A 24,539-nucleotide genomic window follows, 5' to 3' on the forward strand; every position below is an offset into this window, starting at 1 on the left:
TGTTTGAATGCCTCAGTTTGTCTGGTGTTTTTATATGATTTCAGAAGATTTATTAATGAACTATTTAACCCTATCTGGGGTTAAATAATTACTCTCTGTGTAGACTCTCTATCTCAAACCAATAGGAATAAAAAAAGCTATGATGCCAGGCTCAGAATCCATTTAGAATTTACAGACTGCGTGTACTGTGTCTTTTGTTGTTGATCTGTAAATGATTTGCTCTGCAAAAAACCCAAATGGAATGCCAAAGCCTGTTAGGAGTGAAGTCATGCTTGCTTCCAATTTTACAGCTGGGCAGACTATAGCTACAGTACGTGACACAGGAGACTGATTCCTGGCAGCCTGAGAGGCCATGGCCAACAGGGCCTGGAACATCAGGAGTCATGGAATCTAGCCCTTTGATTTGTTGTGTTAAACCCACTCTTCTCAACCTCCTCAACCCCATCGCTACCTTGCTCATCTGCTCAGACTTAGGACACGCGAGAGCTGAGGTTATATTATATATGAGGGGGTGAAGGGGGGAAAGGAGAGAGGGAAGATACAGAAACAGATTGTTAATGATGGCAGAGTAGCATGATAAAGTGTGTGCTGCCTGGTATGTGTGTGTGGGTGGCTGTGAAGAACCAGGGACTGATTAAAATCTTATGAGCGTCTCATTCATTATTGCAATTATGGGACAAAGGATCTCCTCGCAGAATCCTGCCGATCCCACTCGCAATGGCATGCAGATAGAATGTGAAGTGAAGAGTAGGCAAAATGAAACTAAAAAGGAGAGGATAGAGATAGGGAGGGGGTGTGGATGGGGATGGGGTGGTGGGGTTTGGGAGAGCCAAAGTTGTCTGTGTTCAAAGCTGTAACACAATCACACACAGGTACATACACACAGACAGGCAACACACACGCTCTCTCTCTCGCTCTCTCTCTCTCAAACACACTCACTTTTTCATAGTACTTAATCTCATATTCAGTGATGACTCCGTTGGGCTGCTCAGGCTCCTGCCAGGAGAGCTGGACGCTTCGCTGCTGCACTCTCTCCCTGATGACCTCACTGACTTGGGAGGGAGCTGTTGGAACAAGACGTGTCAATAAGTGATGGGCAAACCCACTCTGCACACATTCTTTTTTAATCAACTTTTTATCCATAAAATTGGTTGCATGTTTAAATGTGTATTTCTTTCTCAAACTCATCAAACGCACGCACACAAACAAATACACACACACACACTCTATTCACACGGCTGCTCCTAAATGTTTACACCTCTTAATTACAGTGCATACAGCGTAAGATAGCATTATCCCAGCCAGTGTAAAACTTCAACATGTGGCTTCTGAACACATGTGGTCCTTCATAGCTCAGTTGGTAGAGCATGGCACTTGTAACGCCACGGTAGTGGGTTTGAGTCCCGGGACCACCCATATGTAAAATGTATGCATACATGATAGTAAGTCGCTTTGGATAAAAGCATCTACTGAATGGCATATATTATTATACTGAATATTACAATGAAGTAAAATAAATTCCAGTGAGATGGCGGTCGAACCGGCAGCACTTATTCTCCCTAATGACAGAGGTATTCAAAAATCCTTTTAGTGAAATGTACCTGTAACCTCGCGACACCTGGTTTATAGCAGAGTAATTATCTGTTGCACTGAGCATAAACTCTGAAAGTCAGTCTCTTTTTCCCCTTCTACAGCACAATTAAAGTGTCTTGTTACTGCACCGGGTGTGAAGAGCTGTGAAGTTAAGCTTGTAATTGTACATTGTAACAGTTCGGAATATTTAAATTCTCCCACATGTTTGAATATCCATTGTTAAGCAAGAAGAAGTAAACATAGGCAGGTTTTTTTGTAGCAAAGATAATAAACTCATAAACTCAAGGTAATGAATTCAAATCTTCGTGCAGATTGGGCGTGCATTGCTCATTGCTGTTGTGAGCTGTAAAATGGACAGATTGGTGTATGATACTCTTACTTCCACACAGTCATGACTCAAGGCCAGTTAGGTTCTGAATGAAACAATGCTTTTATTTTCTCAGAATCACAAATTATGACACATAAGGTTTCACTCCAGAACTTCCACAGAAAATGGAAAATACTAATTGAACTTGAAGTTATGAATATACAGTAGAGTATATCCTTTCAGCTTTCAGCTTGCCCTCCCAGACCACCTGAAGGCACCACAGACTCTGGGCTTTCTGTTGATATCTGAGCTCCTTGGTGTCCTTGTCCCTGGTAGTGTCAGCTGGGTTCTTAATGTCTAGCTGTCTCCACTTGTTTTCTCTTTATTTATTATTTTATGTACTTTGAGATTATTCTGTATAATGAAAAGCGTTTTATAAATGTAAGAAATAAATAAATAATTATTATCCTATATCCTATGAGAATGTCTATGAAATAAGCAGGCAAAGGGATTTTGCATAGGAAGGAGGAGGGGGAGTCCTGATTGTGTGGGAAGGAAGGTTGAAGTTGGAGCTCAGAGCGGATAAAGTGCTGATGTCTCTATGTGTCATGCTGTTTAGTGACCCAGTGGAAGAGGGGCTCTCGGAGCGGTTGGGCCCCAACAGGGCCTGACCCCAGATTTGTTTTAAGATGATCTCCCCGCTAATGACTGGTGCTGGATTTAAACCTTGTTAGGGCTCATCTGCATTCCTGACAGTAACGCACACGACACCAGAGACCCTGTCGAAAACTCCCTGTTTTGATATGTCACATATAATCCTACCAATCCAACCAAAGCAAGGTAACAATATATATTTTTCACAATGGCCTCGCAGTTACTGGGACGATTAAGTTTCCACAACAAAAGGTTAGGCAGCCTAACTTGGGCCATCTTGGATGCCTGTTCTCTGCACCCTGCCCTGTGACTGGTCCTTTTATAAGTACAGACAACCGCCTTTCTCCTGATCGATGGATGTTCTGGTTTGAGTTTAGAACAGCCTCAAGACACCTCTAGCGTGTGTTTGTTTGGAAATTGAATGAAGATTTTGACTGTTGTGAGCCCCCCCCCCCTCTCTCTCTCGGGCCGCCAGTTGGGAAACCCTGCCCTATATAGTGCACTACTTTTGGGCACTTAAGGGCCCTGGTCAAAAGTAGTGCACTATGTAGGGAATAGGGTGCCATTTGGGACACATCCTCAGGCAGGCCTCATCATCAGATCCTCCACATTTACCCCCCTCCAGCCCTGAGCCTTCTGCTAGGGCTCTTGTCAGTCACCCAGCAGCCCATCCAAACTTCACTCCTCCACTTCACCCCTCCCTCCCTCCCTCCCTAACTCAACCACAGGTGACACACATCTGCAATGTTTTGTTTTCACTAAGTACCATCATTAGATCAATGCACACCATTTGCAGATCTGTTCCACAGGAGAGAAAAAAGTGAATTATCCAATGATCATTTAAAAAAGGAAGGGGTAGCAGTGGCCTTGAAGCATCTCAAATGTTTGAGGGGTGAAAATGAGTGAGGGAGGTGGGTAGGTTATTAATACGGACAAGGCATGTTCCTTTAAACTGTTCTATTCCTCCCCTGTGGATTACTCAGGCAGCACCCTGTGACAACCATTAATGACGTACTAAACATTATAGAGACCAGAACCCAGACAGCCAAAAGACTTTTAACAAACCCGAGGGGCTTAGTGTACCAGAACATTTATTAATTGTTATGCCCGTCTCAAAGTGACTGTTTGGGGGAAAGCGTTTGTGCAATCACTCAGTCTGCAATGTTAGAGAATGTATTAGTGACCCCCAACACCTCCCCCTGTAAAGCTAACTCATCCGGAAGCCCACTCTCTCTCATGCGCTGCATTTGAATACCTTTATGAATACATTACGCTGGAAGATTTTAATATCCGCTTCTCTTTCACTCAGCCGGTTGGTTCTGAGTAAGTCTACAGTGGCGGAAGTAGTGGCAGAGAAAATGTCAGTTCATTATAGAAACTCCTTTCTTTCTGCTCCTCTATAAACTACTCTGCTTTTAATTACCAAACTACTGAAGTCAAGCTTGAGTATCTGACGCCCACATTATTGACTGAGTGTACTCGATGACGTATACGTATCTTAAAAGCCATGGTTACTTAACAACATTTAAATAGAAAATGAGTGGGAGATTGCTGCATCTAACAGGCTCTGCACAGTAGACAGGAAATCTAATAACAACAAGGTCATTTCAACACTTTAAACACCTGCAGATAACATACATTGGTTTAGCCTATGATATAAATATTAGGCTAAGGAAACTGGTGTGATGTCACACAGACAGGAACCACCTCAGACATGTTTTACACACAGTACGTTGTTTTTTGGTCTGTCCTCTAGATTTCATTCTGTCATGACCACAAGTTTGATATTTATGGCCCACTTAAGGATCTCAATTTTAATAGATTGGGAGCCTCTATGAAAACATCAAGATCGGCGACAGTATGGTCCCAGGGTTGACACTAATGAGCTATGACATAATCCCCAATACTTCCCATTTGACATTGTGACTCACGTAGGAGAGAAAAATTCCCTGGTATTAAATGTTGGCGGCACCCAGGAGAGAGAGGGATGTTGAAGCAGTGGACAAAGGGAAGTAGAGATGGTGTGTGTGCATGCGCGTGTGTGTGTGCATGCGCGTGTGTGTGTGTGTGTAAGAAGTGGGTGTACTCCCTCATTGTTATAACTAGGTTTCCAGCTATAGCCTAACTGGCTGGGAGACAGTGTAGTCTTGCCTGAGCTGGAAACGGCAGACTGGGTCTACCAGCCTAGTAGTGAAGGTTCTTCAATCACTCTGGGAGCAGACATGGAAAAGAAGACAGAAGGAGAATTCACCTTTTGTGTTCAGAGCAAGCAGTAGAGGCTCAGTGACTCAGAAAATAAAAACCTCAGACAATGATAGGCCCAGCCTTTGATGAATGTGAGGGGAACTGTCGGGATTGGCTAGTGGGCCTCGATCTGCATTGGTGTGCGTCCTTCATCCACCCGCTCCACTGCCTGCCGCGACGAGCCACACACGGAAATGTGTTTTCCCAGCCACCACCGCTCACAGCTTTGTCACCTCCGCTTAGAGTTCGGGGAGGGAGATGGTGAGAGCGACCACAGCAGACGTAAATTGTTCAGCCCCGTTAAGTAACGCTTTCATTTTGTAGAAGGATCAAGGCTTCAGCTTTCATGTGGATGACATCGCTGAGTGGAGTCCTTTGTAACAGAGAAATTCCCAAGCTCTGCTCAGCACCTACAGCAGAACCAGGGTTCTCTCCTTTCACTCCCAGCACTTGGCAATCTCCTTCTCTTTTCAAACAAGTCATTAAATATAGATAATAAGCCAAAGCTAGAATGTCTTTATTCATCTGTGAGTTATATTTCATTTGATCATCTCTATATTTACCCTGATTCAAATTCAGTGTGAGTGCTACGTATTAAAGAGTGTCTGTAAAAATACCCTTATAAAATACCCTTATATAATTACCCTTATAAAAATACCCTTATATAATTACCCTTATAAAAATACCCTTATAAAATACCCTTATATAATTACCCTTATAAAAATACCCTTATAAAATACCCTTATAAAATACCCTTATAAATATACCCTTATATAATTACCCTCGTAAAAAATACCCTTATATAAATACCCTTATAAAAATACTCTTGTAAAAATACTCTAAAATAAATATCCTTATATAATGACCCTTATATAAATACCCTTATAAAATACCCTTATATAAATACCTTTGTAAAATACCCTTGTGAAAATATCCCTATATAAATACCCTTGATGTGGTTTGCTTCAAAATAGAGTTAGCAAGAGACTAGCTAGCTAGTCAGACCACTACCTGTATAATGACAATGCTGGACTAGGGGCACCTTTGCTGGGCATGCAGGGAGGTCAAAGGGGCCTCTGCTTCAAAGTAATTAGCAGAAACTGATTTAGAGGAGGTTGGCTCTTTCATATTACATCAGTATACTGTGGTAACAATGGTATACTGTGTCTACATCTTTAAAACATCTAATAAAAGCTTTCTGACCAAAATTTGAATCAATGATGAATAACTTCTCGATTGGCCAATTTTATGTCTGCAAATGAATTCAATTCAATGCGTTTCAGCAGGTTTCCTGTGTGTCACCCACCATAACAAAATAACTATAGTCTTGTGCTGAACTGTGCCGTGAGTGTGAGGGTCAGTGGGGGGTAAATTGCTCCAGACCCCTTTAATATTCATACTCACTGACATGGACAGTGCCGTGTGCATCATTGCCCCTCAATCGTGAGCTGACAGGGAGTCCGATCCGTTCAAACCTGCCCCTCAATGGTCGTCCCATGCTGTGTGAACTCTGTTCTAATCTCCAAATAGTTGTGTAACAGATGCAGAAATCACTGGTCAGCTTTGTTACATAATCGTTTAGGCAGCAGGGACCCCACTTATTGAAAATACACTCTTCTGCTCCGTGTCAGTGGCCAAATTAGGAAGTAGGGCTAACAGGGCTGGCAGCCTATCATCAGCAGCTCTGAGACACACACCCCGATTCCTCCAAGAGGATAGGAGAGTAGCTGGGGCTGCTTGGTTGTCATGGAGATATTTGTCCTCTACCCTCATGTAGAGCATGAATGGAATCATCTCCTACCTGGAGATGCACTGCCGATCACTCTTATCCAAAATCATCAGTTCGCTGCAGCTAGCGACTGGAATGAGCTGCAAAAAACACTCAAACTGGACAGTTTTATCTCAATCTCTTCAAAGACTCAATCATGGACACTCTTACTGAAAGTTGTGGCTGCTTTGTGTGATGTATTGTTGTCTCTATCTTCTTGCCCTTTGTGCTGTTGTCTGTGCCAAATAATGTTGGTACCATGTTTTGTGCTGCTACCATGTTGTGTTGCTACCATTTTGTTGTCATGTGTTGCTGCCTTGCTATGTTGTTGTCTAAGGTATCTCTTATGTAGTATTGTGTTGTCTCTTTTGTCATGATGTGTGTTTTGTCCTATATTTATATATATTTTTTAAATTTTTCATCCCTGCCCCCATCCCCGCAGGAAGCCTTTCGCCTTTTGGCAGGAGGCCTTTTTGCCCTTCTTTACTGACTTGCCTAGTTAAATAAAGGTCAGATAAAATAACATTTAAATAAATACAAAAACTTATTAAAATGAGAGAGAAACAATGTGTCACCAAGAGACTGGCTTACCAAGAAACAAATCCTAAAGTGCCTATTCCAGGTTAAAAGGAGTTGAAGCACGCAACAAAAAAAGGCAGAGATTGATTTCTTATTGCTCACTTTAATCCATTGTACAGAATGCGGACAGGTGACTGATGTTTCGACGTCAAGCTGATGTCTTCCTCAGAGTGACCAGACCATTGCATTTAGCTCCTATTTATACCCTAGTGGCCCGCTGAGACACAACAATATTAAACAATTATAATGACATGTTTCAAGGTAAAAGGAAAATTGTATCATCAACTTCAGGATCATGATGATGTAAATAGAAGAATGATAGCCTAAATGTCTTCTATAGTACGCATTAATGGTTTGAGAAAGATAAGTCAATGTTTTGTTTTCAAGGCCGGGGGCCCAAATAATTCTGTCTTCATAAGGACATTTCCCTGGCTATAATAGTCAACTAGGCTAATGAACCACAGCCAATAATAAGGTCCCGTGTGGCTCAGTTGGTTGCGCATGGCGCTTGCAATGCCAGGGTTGTGGGTTTCATTCCCACTGGGGACCAGTGTGGGAAAAAAAAGTACAAAAATTTATCCACTCACTACTGTGAGTCGCTCTAGATGAGAGACTCTGCTAAATTACTTAAATGTAAATAAATGTGAATAAAAGTCTGAACCAAGAAAAAGAAAGATGCTGTAACATAAGGAGTAAACAAGGGTCCATGTACTCTTAGGGAGTAAACAAGGGTCCATGTACTATTAGGGAGTAAACAATGGTATATGTACTATTAGGGAGTAAACAATGGTCCATGTACTATTAGAGAGTAAACAATGGTCCATGTACTATTAGGGAGTAAACAATGGTCCATGTACTATTAGGGAGTAAACAATGGTCCATCTATTATTAGAGAGTAAACAATGGTCCATGTACTATTAGGGAGTAAACAATGGTCCATGTACTATTAGGGAGTAAACAATGGTCCATGTACTATTAGGGAGTAAACAATGGTCCATGTACTATTAGGGAGTAAACAATGGTCCATGTACTATTAGGGAGTAAACAATGGTCCATGTACTATTAGGGAGTAAACAATGGTCCATGTACTATTAGGGAGTAAACAATGGTCCATGTACTATTAGGGAGTAAACAAGGGTCCATGTACTATTAGGGAGTAAACAATGGTCCATGTACTATTAGGGAGTAAACAATGGTCCATGTACTATTAGGGAGTAAACAATGGTCCATGTACTATTAGGGAGTAAACAATGTCCATGTATTATTAGAGAGTAAACAATGGTCCATGTACTATTAGGGAGTAAACAATGGTCCATGTACTATTAGGGAGTAAACAATGGTCCATGTATTATTAGAGAGTAAACAATGGTCCATGTACTATTAGGGAGTAAACAATGTCCATGTATTATTAGAGAGTAAACAATGGTCCATGTACTATTAGGGAGTAAACAATGGTCCATCTATTATTAGAGAGTAAACAATGGTCCATGTACTATTAGGGAGTAAACAATGGTCCATGTATTATTAGAGAGTAAACAATGGTCCATGTACTATTAGGGAGTAAACAATGGTCCATGTATTATTAGAGAGTAAACAATGGTCCATGTACTATTAGGGAGTAAACAATGGTCCATGTACTATTAGGGAGTAAACAATGGTCCATGTACTATTAGGGAGTAAACAATGGTCCATGTACTATTAGGGAGTAAACAATGGTCCATCTATTATTAGAGAGTAAACAATGGTCCATGTATTATTAGAGAGTAAACAATGGTCCATGTACTATTAGGCCCGGGACGATACCAGTATCACGATACTCTTTAGCAAGGAAACAAAACACGAAGCGGATTCCTACTTCTTTAGGAAAACAACCGTAATGTTGGAAACAAACATCATTATGTTGTCATCCAGAATCACATGAATTTATTTTCCAAGCTATAGCACACAATATTTTACACACAGCAGGTTTTAAAGGACCAAATAATTTTGGCAATGGATAAAATATTGTGATACTGGTATTGTCCCTGCCCTATATACTACAATACAAAACACAACACAACACAAAGACCCTGCATTCACCTCTGAAGTCAAATTTGGCTTCTTAACATGAAATAACAGCATCATAAAATGTGTAATTCAGCTCCGCATTTCTGTCAAATCCTCTGCTGCTCACACCAAGGGGAATACAAGAGGCCAATTTAATGCAATACATTTTACTTGCTGCCAAATAAGGCTTTTTGTTGACTTATGTTGGCAATCCAAATTTGACTGACAATAAAACAGCAATCCTGGATGTGGGAGGAGAAGAATGTAAACGATGCTAAATACCAACCTGTTTTAGGGGCGGTGGTCGGAAATATATGTAAGGTAAAAAACAGAGTGAGATCTCTGTGGCTTTGTAAATGAATCTAGTTTTTGTTCCAGTCCGTTTTCCATCTGAACTCACTTAGTGTAAATCCCAGTCGGAGTACAGAACAGAACCTCCCTGGAAGATGTACAGGGCCAGACCCATGGAATTCAAGGCAGAAAAATATGCCACGGCCATGCTCATCCAAATCCCTTAATGTGAGTCGTATTCTAATGATGATATCTAAATCCTGCTCCGCACACTGAATATCACAGGGAATCAGGTGATGAAACAACTGATGAGAAATGAAAGTAGTGGGACAGGTGGTAATGTAGTAATGTACACACCTGGATCTGCTTATCGCCTGCCTCAATGACCTTTCTGCTGCAGGCAGCTGCAAGGCCTGTCTTTTCAAATCCACCAACAGGCCTAAGCAGAGAAAGCCTATGTGTTTGCATACAGAGTGGCTTTATCGTTTATCTTAATAAAACAAAGGCTCTGGATTGAAAAAGCACAGAGGCAGATTACAGCAGTGGCGCACACGGCAGAATGTTCCTAAGAGTAGGTCTGACTGTGACTGTGGACATTTACAGGATCCACTGCTAACCAGCCACAAGGCCCTCCACCTCCTCGTCGCTTCTATTAAATGTCAAAGCACAGCCCCAGGCCCCCGGCACATGCATCTAAAGTCTTGATTGGACAACCGAGCCATAAGGGGATTGAAATGAGAGAGAATTCATAAAATGCAGTGTGCTGGAGGGTGATAGGGCTAGCTTGTGTCGGAATCCCGAGGCACGACTATTATTTCTGGGTCTGGAGCATTATGGCCACTTATCTATGCCTTCCTACAACGGCAGCTCTGCTTGTCTTAGACTGCCTTAACCCCGCATCCTCATTTCCTGATCAGTGGTGAATAAATCTTAAGTTTGGCATCGGCACGGCGAATATACAAATGCCAAATGAAACCACCACAAAACCATTTCGCAGGAATCGGGGGAACATATGATCACCGAGGGTTGGCATCATAAAGATCTATTTATTATAGAAATACCTCTGTCATCACCAAGATGATCATATTAATCAGAGCTCATATGCTCTTTAATCACAGTCTTGGACAGCATCCATAGTAGGGAAATTATATCCAGAGCCCCTCCAGCCAAGTCTGTAATTTTGCATTGAGCAGTCTGGTTGGACGCACTCTGCTGACTGCCAACAGCTCTAAGCCAAGCCGGCAGACCTCTCTCTGTCTCTCTCTCTCTCTGCCTCTCTCGGTCTCTCTTTCTCTCACTGTATAAGAACACCGAGTCAGGTCCATACCTGTGGATTCCAGGCCAAAGGCAGACCATCTCTCCCCAGTGTGGAAAATAACCCTGCCTGCTTGAAACATTTTGGAAAGCTACAGGGGTGCGATATGTTGGAAAATAAAGACATCATCATCACCCCTGGAGCTGCTGTGGCCAGTGTACTGAGTGACTACCTGAGTCTGTCAACAGATAAAGCAGGAGCAGCACAATAATCAAGACTTTCTTTTTTGAACATCACGGATTTGAGGTTGAAGTGTTTTTTTCTGGTTTGGCAAGCAGACTGGAAATGATCAGTCAACAAACTTGACATCACAGACTCACAGAGTGAGATAAGTGGGGAGATGGTTCTATTCAACAAACGATTGAATGTTTGTTGTAGCGTAGGCAAAACAAAAAAACTGAAAAAGACGGACAAAAAAAGAGTAGAAAGTAATTTCATTTAACGACATGGCCGACCACAGTAGATTTCACTACAACTCTGACCCTTTCAGTTTACTGGCAACTCTTTATGTTTCTCAAGCCACAGGTCACAGTCACACTCTCAGAGGGGAGGTATGCTGCCTCTTAGCTCTCTTATGTCTGCCTGTAAATCACAAATCAAATAAATGCCCATGTCACAACTCCGTCATTCTACCTCCTATTTTGCCACCTCATTCTATCTCTGTTGCAAACCGGGTGATGATGACTTAACATAGTAGTGGGAGGAATACTCCAAGTGGGTGTAGGATGGAGCAGAACTCAGTCCGCCCGTGACAGGTGAGCGTGCCTGTCCATGCGGGAGAAAAATCTGCTTAGTGTGCCGAGCGTTGAGGGACAGAGCTGGCAGGCCCACCAAACTCCAAGCAGCCAGTAATGACATGATGGGGAAGGCCCACATACTAGCAGCAGCCGCTGTCATGATGAGTAAACCCTGCCTCGGACACCCAGACAAACTCAGCCCACAGCCCTCAACCCGCCCTCCACTGAGCCATACAGACAGCTAAGACACAGATTGCGTGGAACAGTCTGCTTAGTCACAGTATAGTTTTAGAGGTCAGCTTTTTGTGTGTCATCGCCGGTGAGCTATCATTCATCTGTGTGATGTGAAGCAAGCTTGATGTCTTATGTTCAGTCAAAAACAAAATGACAGGGCATGGCGAAAATCAGACACGTGCACTTACATTGACAGTGTGTGCTCAATTTACACTTCAACGCACACTCCAAACATAGTTCCTTCAGGGAATAAAGTATGTAGATGCGTTGATGATCTTAGATGTGACCGCCCACCCAGCCATATTTATTCATGATGTATTATATTAGCTAAACAGAAACAATAACTGATTATGAGTCATGTCTGATTACCATATAAAGAGAAATCCAACGACGCTGTGTCTATGGGGCTTTCTCATATCACACTGCAAAACATTACAACTCCTGGCTTTGGAGACAATTTCAGAGTTGGTTTGCCACATTTCCCCAGCTTGCAACAATCTGTTTTGATCACAACTGTAACCATGATTTATTATAAAGTGTCAGGTAAAACCTGTTTTGGCGTGCTAGAACTCATTGAAGTCTTACGTTGTTTCCACCCCTAGGTTGGGAATGAATTGAACAGAATGAGAAAGAGCTGATTGTTCCCACCACTGTCTTCTCTCTCCTTACATGGAAACACTCGCTGATTTCAACCTAAACTGTGCTGAGTGATGTGCTACCTTCTAAAACAAGGGTCTCTCACAGGTTGCTTAGCTGAACCCTGAACTGCTGAGAGAGGCTTTCTCTCTCTCTCTCTCTCTACCCTACAAAGACCAGTGAGACTGTCCTTTGTCCCTCCACCGCCCTACTCCCCTCGCCTCCGCCAGCTTCCAGAGCATGTGATTGGCCATAATCACTGGGCACAAATCGGCTTCAGTTTGCCGTGAGAAGCGCAACACCACTATAATACCCAGAAGATAGCCAGGTCAGCTCCATTTCCCTAGAAAGCACCCCCCTAAGCCTTTTCAACACTGTTCTGGGTGGGATGACAATAACAATAAAGCGAGGGGTTTGGAGGCAGCCGCCCCCAACCTTTCAGCTGGTGGATATTGGCTAAGCTATACTATATACAGTAGTATGACCCTTGACCCAGGAAATAGAACCACAGGAGGTTATATCTGCTGAGGTAGGAAGATATGATCTGTTTGTTGTTGTTTTGTATCAAAGATGATCTATTATATTGACAAGATAACCAAGTGACCGCTCGCTCTAACAATGGAAATACAAGTCCGCTATGATTGAAGGTAGGCGAGATGAGGTGGGACCATCCTAGCCAATGAGAGGGCAGATACAAGTGTGAACAACAGGCACAACTAAGTTGTTTTTCTTAAAGTTGCCAGAATGCCATGTGCATCCACTTATATCAGTATATTTGTAACAGACTAAACATTACGAAACTTCTATTAGATCAAATAAGCCTCAGGTAATTCAACACTCTCTCTTAGAGTTCCATACAAAAACAGGCTTATCTCATGCGGACAGATTTTGGGCGGAGTAAATCCTGGCGCTCCGTCTTTTCCTCTCTGTTTGTATTCAGTACCTGAACTGCTTTTGGTTAGAGTCATTCCCCCAGACCGCAGCTCTCAGGAAAACAATGGATCTCTCAACACAACAGCTGAAATTATTCTGCTGCTACACAAGTCTGGTAAATGTAATGGGGTATTATAAATGTAGTATTTTTTTGGTATTCAGATCAACATTTTGCTCATACAAGGGAGAGCAGGTGTGAGTGTGTGAATATGAATACGTTCTCACATTTTGACATAAGGATCATGATGAGTTACACTGGCATCATTATCTAAGGAAATTATCCCTCAGAACACTGTACAGTTCCACGAACTCTTCAGAGTTTGTCTTATAAGAGCATTATTTGGTTACTAACTCTTCTAACAGACTTTGTAATGACTCTTTCTTCTTTCAACAATGTAGGAAAAAGATGACTGCAATTCATCTCTGATATAAAGCAAGCATTAGAGCTGTCAAATTATTTTTTTAAATTATTGAGTTATTCGCAGAATTTTCTGTGATTAATCGCAATTAATCGCATTGTCAGAATTTGCTCAAAGTGAGGTGTAATTTAAGGATTTTTTAATTAATGCCTTAATTTTGTCTAAAGTAATGGTTAGCAAAATCAGGTAAATTTAAGGTTAACTTTCTTTAACCTCAATGTCAACTTGTTTCTATCACATTGTAGATTTTAGCTGTATATATTATGCATTTTGGAAGTTTCCATGTACTTTCAGACAATGCAAATAATCACACAAAAACAAAATGGTGCACTAAAACGACACAAAGCTAACTGATTAACTGATTAACTCCAACAGCCCTAAAAACAATTGATCAACTACATAATAATCTATGGCCCTTTGAAACAATACAAGTAAGTCACAGACTAATAGGATTAATATTGAATGGTAAATGTTATAAAAGCTACTAATCAAGATCTTACTTAAAGTTGAGAAACATTCTTGCAGAGGTCAGCCCAGCTACATCTATAGAGGCTGATTCTGATGTGCCCACAGAAGAGCAGGACTAACGTTATTCACGAAATATAGCATGATGTAGGTAGCATACCGTGTTTCATTAAGTAATCATTGAGGGTACTTTTTGTAATAGCTCCATTAGCTGGATAATGTTTTCTCATTTGGGAATCAAAGCGAGACGTTTTCATTGCGTTGTGGTGAAGTTATTGCAAGTTGCTTAAAATGACAAACCCAGGGAATGGCCCAATAAAACTCAGCTAGGCTTGGCAGATGAATCAGTTTCTCTGGATTTATGAAAGGAGGAACACGGCCAGTGGAATGTATTGAAATGTGAAAATAGAAAGGCCGGCAGCAAGGCCTTTGAAGTCGTCAGCCTGATTAAAGTTTGGAGCTTTGCCAGATACAAAAACCACAATCTTGACTTACTTCAAATTTTCTCTCAGAATTGTCATTTTATTTTCTCAAAGAGAACACCAGTACAGTAAGAGCACAAGATTCTGTGGACCTGTTCGTCTTTAGAAGAGGGGGAAGACAGGACTTCCCTTAATCTATTACAAATGAAAATGTGTTCTGGCCAAATCAAATTCTCAGCCCTCCACATGGAACTAATCAGTAGTCAATGCTTTACATCACTTTTAATTGTGTTGTCTCCTAAAATGCCTGGCCTAACGCAGCTGCCATTTATCAAACAGCACAATTAAAAAGCTGCCGCAGCCTTTTCTTTGTTTATCAGTCTGAATTGCCTTAATCCTTCACTATTAAACTAAAGAACAGTTAGTCCAGCCATTCATATCCATATCCCATGCACTCTCCATTTTGGCCATGCAGCCTCGATGTGGATTTAGTTTAGGCGGCAGCAGGGAGTGAAGGGTAAGGGGGTGGGGCTGTTTGTGATGTGATATTCTACACTGAGAGGACAACCGGGAGGACCACCAGCAATGCAGAGAGCACACAAACAGCTTTTACACAGATAGAACGTTCTCCTAACAACGAACTCAATGGGGTAACAAAATAACCTGAAATTGGACTAAGACGGTTAAATGCTGTGCATATAGGGGAGTTAGTGACTGAGGAGCTCTGTATTGAGAGATCAAGTAAACCTTGTTGATGAAGATCAACCAGGTGTCACTTCTCTCAGCCTTTGTGTATTGAGGCCAGGATTTGCCATTATAGTAATTGGTGATTTCTGGGCATTGTTAGACAGTAAGGAACAGGCTTAGGGCTAGTGGGAGGGCTGGACTATCGTTTGCTTTCAGTTTGTTGAGCTTGTCCCAAACCCTGTTCCCAATTACCCGCACTGCACACTGACAAGACAGAAGATTTTGCCTCTCTTTGTTTCACACTGTATGTTTTCTTTAGCAAATCCACAAATCACCAGCTAATTGGAGGATGTTGCCGTATTATTATGTAAATACCAGGAATGTTCACACAATTTAAAATGAACTACCTTTCAATTATCTGGAGGTAACAAACTAACAAAACCGTATTGACAGTCTGGGGGTTCAGCCTGCTCCCACCTGCAGCAGCAAGCCCAATGAAGCTACCATGCATGGAGTATGTCTCACAGTATCAGCCAGTAACCTCTAATCTAGAGTATCCACAGCATGAAACAATATGGTCTTGCCAAAGTGTATTAGTCTAGCTGCTATGTGACAGTATTGCTGGCTATGGCTACTCAGTGGCGTGACAACGAGAGCATTTGAGGAGAATTTAATTAACTCATTTAATTATTGCAGTCTCTGGGGATATCGGCTCTTTCAAGTTTTTTATATCGTTTTTCTTCCGAGAATACTTTCCGAAAACAATCCCAAGATCTCTTCAAATAAAAATACATGTATATTGATGATTCCACTATGAAATATGGTGGTTTTATGGTGGTTTTATGCATGAGGAACCTAGAAAGCACCTTTTCACCAAAGCTTTGTGCACATCCACACTATCACAACAAACAACAAACACAAAGAATAGCAAAAAGGCTGAATCTGATCATGCAAGGATAATGTATCCCCAACACAGACTATTGTCTAGTCTACTACCAGAAGAAATATCCTTTGAGACACCAAGATAGTAATTAAGCCGTTTCTCCAGCAGTATTAAGTAAAACCATGTTTTAGTCATCCAAGTATAAAATTATAAAATTGCACTGATGCACAAGGTTAAACAGGCAATTAAATTCCCAACTACATGACTCCCTAGTTAGAATAGGACACCAAAGGAACACTTTTTTAAAAAGTCCTTCTCTAGAACTTCTTACAGAACTGTCCAAGGATTTTGTTACAGACTAACCCAGATGACCACAGAGATGACTCCACCCTCACCACTGGGCATGGATACTGAGGAAAGGAGGAAGGGAGGGAGGTAGGTTTGAAAGCCCAAGGAAGGCCACTTCTCAGTCAGACCCAGCTTCCCTCCTACCCCTCGCTAAATTCTTCCAGCCCAGATGTTTGTCCCATCTGCTTCACAACCAGTAACCAACACTCAGTGGACTCCATGGATGATATCATCTTTTTACTGTTGTTTTTATACCAAATCATCAAAAGCAGCGTAGCAGATGGCTGTCAAATATTCCCTGTGCTTTGCTAAAAGACAATGTGTTGCTGGTACTGAGCTGCTGTACATTGGGAAGGTGAAGAGCTCAGCTAGCACAGCTGAGGAGACAAGCAGGTGGCTAGTGGTCAGGCTATAAGGTGACAGCTTTGGGGGTCAAGAGGTCACCCACAATTACCAGCAGGCCTTTTCAGAAGTAGCAACTGCTGTTTTGGAGGATTTCTGGATTTTGATATTGTTTTTTGCGTTCAGTGCCGAAGTGGTCGTGTGACTCAAACTCATTATGATTTCCAAATGTGATGATCTGAACAAAGGGGAGGGGGTGAAGCAGGGGGTTGAAGACATAATTAGTTCCCCTCCCTGCAGGAGACAGACAGTGTGCTGATGAGACAATGAAAGAGTGAAAAAACAGACCTGTCAATCTGCCTCCTTTCTTTTTATCTCACAAAACAAGAGTGAGTAATGCTCACAGACCCGGAAAAAAATCTCGGTCTCTCGCTGCTACCAAAATACATTCTTGTGTGATACAACATACAAGTCCTGCCAAAGCCCATCCCATAAGACAATCTGTGATTTTTCCCAAGCCGAATTCAAAAGAAGAAAATAAACTCTGAAAAGTAGGTAGTTGTTTTCTTGTTGCAGACGTTGCAGCTCATTTTCTTCAACTCTTCTCTCTGTATAAAAGTCATGGTGACAAGCTGAAATAGACTGCAAATGGATATCAAATGTCTAACCTCAGGCTGACGGAACCGTTTTCCAGTGTGTGGCAGTCTAGTAGATAGAGTTTTCCCTGTCAACCTGGGTTAAACTGTCTGGATCGTAAGTAAATTATCCCACTAGTGCACCCAGAGCAGTGCTGGGAAAATTCTCTCTGTGAAAGAAACAAGCCACGAAGCTCTTGAAATTGGTGGTTGGCTTCGTGGAAGTGTGTGTTTTTTTCTCTCTGGTCGATGGGGATTTGGTCACTATCAGGCACCTATGACATGCATCACTATTTAGGTTTTATTTCCAAACTCCTTTAAGTTCTTCGACAGGAAATGAAACACTTGAATGCCTACGCTGCAAACTGCTGGAGCCCTTTCCAGCCAGGGGATCTAGCATGGACGAGCATGTGTTCCATATAAACACAGTGTCTGGGAGTCACAGGTGCATGCTGAGCTGGTGTGTGTGTCTCAGAGAAAGAGAGAGTATATGAGTGTTTACTGGGGCCTCACAGTCACCCCCATGGGCAGCAAAGGGGCGTACAGACTCTGCATACCAACACAAAGGCCAGCCTCACTCAGTCTGCTCTACTTAAAGCCACTACAAACTTTACACAAACAAAGCGATGGAGCAGTGTTTTCTAAGTACTCTATGTACTTCTATGTACTTTTTTATGGCTTAAAAATGTTGGAACAGACCGTATAGGACGCTCCTTCGCTCTGTTTGCGTAGGGTGTGTAGGGCCCTTTGCTGGTCAACTGGATTGAGCAGTGAGTTGCAACTTCTCCAAAGGATCTCCCTGGTTCATCGTAAACAAAATTTGTGTTTCAAGCAAAAGGTGAATATCTTAAAGGGATTGTTCGGGATTTTGGCAATGAGGCCTTTTATCTACTTCCACAGTCAGATTAATTAGTGGATACCATTTTTATGTCTCTGCGTGCAGTTTGAAGGACATTTTTTTCTAGCGTTTGCGCAATTGCCAACTACCCTTAGCCCAATGGCTAGAATTCGATGAGAATAGCTACTACTGTGCCTTCAGAAATCATTCACACTGACTTTTTCCACAATTTGTTGTGTTACAGCTTGAATTTAAAATGGATTACATTTAGATTGTTTGTCACTGGCCTACACACAATACCTCATGATGTCAAAGTGGAATAAATTCATACAAAATGAAAAGCTGAAATGTCTTCAGTCAATAAGCACTCAACCCCTTTGTTCTGGCAAGCCTAAATAAGTCCAGGAGTAAAAATGTGCAATAATAATAGTGTTTACCTTGATTTTTGTTTGACTATCTCATCTCTGTATCCCAGACATACAATTATCTGTAAGGTCCCTCAGTCGAGCAGTGAATTTCAAACACAGATTCAACCACAAAGACCAGGGAGGCTTTTCAATGCCTAGCAACTAACTATTGGTAGATTTTTTTAAAAGCAGGCATTGAAAATCCCTTTGAGCATCGTGAGGTTATTAGACTTTGGAGAGGTTATCAATACACCCAATCACTACAAAGATGCAGGCGTCCTTCCTAACTCAGCTGCCGGAGAGGAAGGAAAGAATGGCGCCGGAAGGGATGGCTGATGTTTTACAAGCTCCCAACTAACTATGCTATTTTGTTTGTTTTTTGTTCAAAGTTTTGTTGAATCCTACGCTCGTCGGATGTGGCAGGGCATTGAAAACTATTATAGACAACAAAGGGAAACAGAGCCACAAACTGCCAGTGTGAAAAACTGAGTTTAAAAGTAATTGGCTAAGGTGTATGTAAACTTCCGACTTCAACAAAGTTTACATACACCTTAGCCAAATACATTTAAACTCATTTTTTCACAATTCCTGACATTTAATCCTAGTAAAAATTCCCTGTCTTAGGTCAGTTAGGATCACCACTCTATTTTAAGAATGTGAAATGTCAGAATAATAGTAGAGAATGATTTATTTCAACTTGTATTTATTTCATCACATTCCCAGTGGGTCAGAAGTGTACACACTCAATTAGTATTTGGTAGCATTGCCTTTAAATTGTTTAACTTGGGTCAAACGTTTTGGGTAGCCTTCCACAAGCTTCCCACAATAAGTTAGGTGAATTTTGGCCCACTCCTCCTGACAGAGCTGGTGTAACTGAGTCAGGTTTGTAGGCCTCCTTGCTCACACACGCTTTTTCAGTTCTGCCCACAAATTTCATATAGAATTGAGGTCAGGGCTTTGTGATGGCCAATCCAATACCTTGACTTTGTTGCCCTTAAGCCATTTTGCCACAACTTTGGAAATATGCTTTGGGTCATTGCCCATTTAGTGCAACAAGGCACTAAAGTAATACAGCAAAAAATGTGGCAAACAATGAAGTTGTGTCTTTAATACAAATCCAATCCAACACATTACTGAGCACCACTCTCCATATTTTCAAACATAGTGGTGGCTGCATCATGTTATGGGTATGCTTGTAATCTTTAAGGACTGGGGAATGGAATGGACAAGCAACATCCTAGAGGAAAAACTTGTTCAGTCTGCTTTCCACCAGATACTGGGAGATGAATTCACATTTGAGAACAAGGCTGGAGTTGCTTAGGTACAGTTTTGACTTAAATCTATGGCACGACCTGAAAATTGTTGTCTAGCTATGATCAACAACAAATTTGACAGAACTTGAAGAACTTTGAAAATAAAAATGGGCAATTGTTGCACAAAACCAGGTGTGGAAAGCTCTTAAAGACTTAACCTGCTGTAATCGCTGCCAAAGTATTGACTCATGGGTGTGAATACTTATGTAAATGAGGAATTTCTGTATTTAATTTTCAATACATTTGCAAACATTTCAAAAATATATTTTCACTTTGTCATTATAGGGTACTGCATAGATGGTAGAGGAAAAAAACAAGGGGTATGAATACTTTCTGAGGACATTGTACCTCTAACTTACTTCATACTGGACGCAGAGACAAATGGTCGCATACAAATGGACGCATACAAATGGTATTTACAAGTTCATCTGAACTCTATCCCTTTAATACAGTTGTTACAACATAATTTCATTCAGCCAAACATTTATAAATGGATCAATTTATCACCATGAATATGTACATTAACAGTCAAAAGTTTGGACACACCTACTCATTAAAGGGTTTTTCTTTATTTTTACTAATAATGAAGACATCAAAACTATGAAATAACACATATGAAATCTTGTAGTAACCAAAAAAGTGTTAACTTCTTGGATATAGGGGGTGCTCTTTTAATTTATGGATAAAAAAACGTGCCCGTTTTAAGCGCAATATTTTGTCACGAAAAGATGCTCGACTATGCACATAATTGGCAGCTTTGGAAAGAAAACACTCTAAGGTTTCCAAAACTGCAAAGATATTATCTGTGAGTGCCACAGAACTCATGCTACAGGCGAAACCAAGATGAAACTTCAACCAGGAAATGGGCAGAATTTTTGAAGCACTGTTTCCCATTGTCTCCTTATATGGCTGTGAATGCGCCGGGAATGAGCCTGCCCTTTCTATCGTTTCTCCAAGGTGTCTGCAGCATTGTGACGTATTTGTAGGCATATCATTGGAAGATTGGCCATAAGAGACTACATTTACCAGGGGTCCGCCCGGTGTCCTTTGTCTAAATTGGTGCGTAATCTACAAGCTGCACGCAGTCATCCAGTGATTGAGAAGAGAGAGGAGGCTTTCAACAAACGATATATCATGAAGAGATATGTGAAAAACACCTTGAGGATTGATTCTAAACAACGTTTACCATGTTTCAGTCGATATTATGGAGTTAATTTGGAAAAAGTTTGGCGTTTTGAAGACTGAATTTTCGTTTTTTTTTTGGTAGCCAAACGTGACGCACCAAACGGAGCAATTTCTCCTAAACAAATAATCTTTCAGGAAAAACTGAGCATTTGCTATCTAACTGAGAGTCTCCTCATTGAAAACATCTGAAGTTCTTCAAAGGTAATGATTTTATTTGAATGATTTTCTGGTTTTTGTGAAAATGTTGCCTGCTGATGCTAACGCTAAATGCTACGCTAAATGCTACGCTAGCTGCACTAGCTGTTACACAAATGCTTGTTTTGCTATGGTTGAGAAGCATATTTTGAAAATCTAAGATGACAGTGTTGTTAACAAAAGGCTAAGCTTGAGAGCTAGCATATTAATTTCATTTCATTTGCGATTTTCATGAATAGTTAACGTTGCGTTATGGTAATGAGCTTGAGGCTGTATTCACGATCCCGGATCCGGGATGGCTCGACGCAAGAAGTTAAACAAATCAAAATATATTTTATATTTGAGATTCTTCAAAGTAGCCACCCTTTGTCTTGGGCTCCCGAGTGGCGCAGCGGTCTAAGGCACTGCATCTCATTGCTTGAGGCGTCCCTAAAGATACCCTGGTTCGAATCAAGGCTGTATCACAACTGGCTGTGATATGGAGTCCCATAGGGCGGTGCACAATTGTCCCAACGTTGTCCAGGTTTGGCCGGTGTAGGCCATCATTGTAAATAAGAATATGTTCTTAACTGACTTGCCTCGTTAAATAAAGACAGCTTTGCACACTCTTGGCATTCTCTCAATTAGCTTCACCGGGAATGCTTATCCAACAGTCTTGAAGGAGTTCCCACATATTCTGAGCACTTGTTGGCTGCTTTTCCTTCACTCTGTGGTCCAACTCATCCCAAATCATCTGAATTGGGTTGAGGTCGGGTGATTGTGGAGGCCAGGTCATCTGATGCAGCACTCCATCACTCTCCTTCTTGGTCAAATAGCCATTAAACAGCCTGGAGGTATGTTAGGTCATTGGCGAGATGGAATGACGTATCACTGCAGAATGATGTGGTAGCCATGCTGGTTAAGTGTGCAGTGAATTCTAAATAAATCACATACAGTGTCACCAGCAAAGCACCCCCACACCATCACACATCCTTCTCCATGCTTCACGGTGGGAACCACACACGTGGAGATCGTCCGTTCACCTACTCTGCGCCTCACAAAGACACGGCAGTTGGAACCAATAAACTCAAATTTGGACTCAACAGACCAAAGGACATATTTCCACAGGTCTAATGCCCATTGCTTGTGTTGCTTGGCCCAAGCAAGTCTCTTCTTCTCATTGGAAGAATGAGACGAAGGCCTGATTCACGCAGTCTCCTCTGAACAATTGATGTTAAGATGTGTCTGTTACTTGAAGTCTGTGAAGCATTTATTTGATCTGCAATTTCTGTGGCTGGTAACTCTGATAAACTTATCCTCTGCAGCAGAGGTAACTCTGAGTCTTCCTTTCCTGTGGCGGTCTTCAATGAGAGCCAGTTTAATCATAGCGCTTGATGGTTTTAGTGCCTGCTCATGAAGAAACTTTCAAAGTTCTTGAAATTTTCCTGATTGACAGACCTTCATGTCTTAAAGTAATGATAGACTGTCATTTCTCTTTGCTTATTTGAGCTGTTCTTGCCATAATATGGACTTGGTCTTTTACCAAATAGGGCTATCTTCTGTATACCACCCCTACCTTGTCACAACACAACTGATTGGTTGAAACATATTAAGGAAAGAAATTCCACAAATTAACTTATAACAAGGCACACCTGTTAATTGAAATGCATTCCAGGTGACTACCTCATGAAGCTGGTTGAGAAAATGCCAAGAGTGCAAAGCTGTTATCAGGGTAAAGGGTGGCTACTTTGAAGAATCTCAAATATAAAATATATTAGATTTGTTTAACACTGTTTTGGTTACTACATGATTCTATATGTGTTATTTCATAGTTTTGATGTCGTCACTATTATTCTACAACATAGAAAATAGTAAAAAGAAAGAAAAACCATGGACTGAGTAGGTGTGTCCAAACGTTTGACTGTTACTGTATGTATACATCTTGAAAGAGCGGGAGGTAATTACACACTTGGCGTTACAGACAAGAGTTACATACTAATGCTGAACACATTCTTGAACAACTCAGAGGTACACAATAAGTGCCACCTTATTGAAAGCAAGGGTTATGCATTGCCAAATCCATTCCTCTATATAACAATGCAAGCATTGTCTCTGAACCTGTGTTGAGTCACTTTTATCAGTGCTAACAATATTTTCATAATTTTTCATTAGCGTTGCATTGTTCCCGGGTCATGCTATTAGTTATCCCAGCCCTCGTCTGGTATGTCCGCCCAGCCAACAACTACTTCAATTAGGACCTGTCAGTCAAAGAAACTCATTAATAAGAGTCCATCCAATTTTGAATGAACTATATTAGTGTTCCATTTTTGTCCTACTCTTTGTAAGGACATTTATTTCACTGAGCTCATAATCTGTACTACATGGACTTGTCCTGTATGCCAGTATGTCATATATGCCAATGGTCTTAAAGGATTGAGATGTGAGGTAAAACTAATGATTGATTCCTGGTCCTTGACATAAACAGTGAAGATTGGAAGATGATCAGGGAATGATCCAGAAAAAAGTTCAGTTGCTATGTTGCTACGGTGAACAATAGGCAGCCTGGGAAAAACTTTGCCTCCAACTTTGTTTGCAGTTTCACAGGCATCTAAATAATTAACTGGTCTCCATCCTGACTTCTGCAAGGAGACACCAGCTAGAAGATGAAACTGAATAGGAATGGGCACCGGAGCCTTTTAACTTTGACAAGATTCCCAGTTGGGGAAAAACATAATCATGAAAAAGTTGCAGTTCCTGGCAAATAACACCATTTTCTACAAATGTTCACGCATAACCGCAAACATAACACTCTCAGACACACACAAACACAAAAGCCTAGTCTGAGAGATTGATAGATATTGCTTTCATCAACGTTATCACAGTTTAGAATGACTAAGGAATACAAAGTTATTATTATTTTTAAATGCTATTTAGTGGACGGTAACAACGCACTGGGCACAGACGTCAATTCAATGTCTATTCCACATTGGTTCAACGTAATTGAATTGAAATGACGTAGAAACAACGTTGATTCAACCAGTCTGTGCCCACTGGGAAATGTCTTTCACAGCTCTTCCACACAGT

The 24,539-nt window shown here is 41.2% G+C and overlaps 1 protein-coding gene across 5 annotated transcripts in view; it reads right to left on the reverse strand.

The window, feature by feature from the left end:
• Positions 1-24,539, reverse strand: part of LOC112249847 (ephrin type-A receptor 7) — a 78,404-nt gene that overhangs the window by 16,960 nt on the left and 36,905 nt on the right. For all 5 annotated transcript variants that reach the window (XM_042321601.1, XM_042321599.1, XM_042321600.1 and 2 more), the window contains exon 6: positions 940-1,064. In XM_042321601.1, the coding sequence (XP_042177535.1) occupies positions 940-1,064 (125 nt within the window). The remainder of the gene's footprint in view (positions 1-939; positions 1,065-24,539) is intronic.

Source organism: Oncorhynchus tshawytscha, linkage group LG05 (genome assembly GCF_018296145.1).
Source record: "Oncorhynchus tshawytscha isolate Ot180627B linkage group LG05, Otsh_v2.0, whole genome shotgun sequence".
Lineage (NCBI taxonomy): Eukaryota > Metazoa > Chordata > Actinopteri > Salmoniformes > Salmonidae > Oncorhynchus > Oncorhynchus tshawytscha.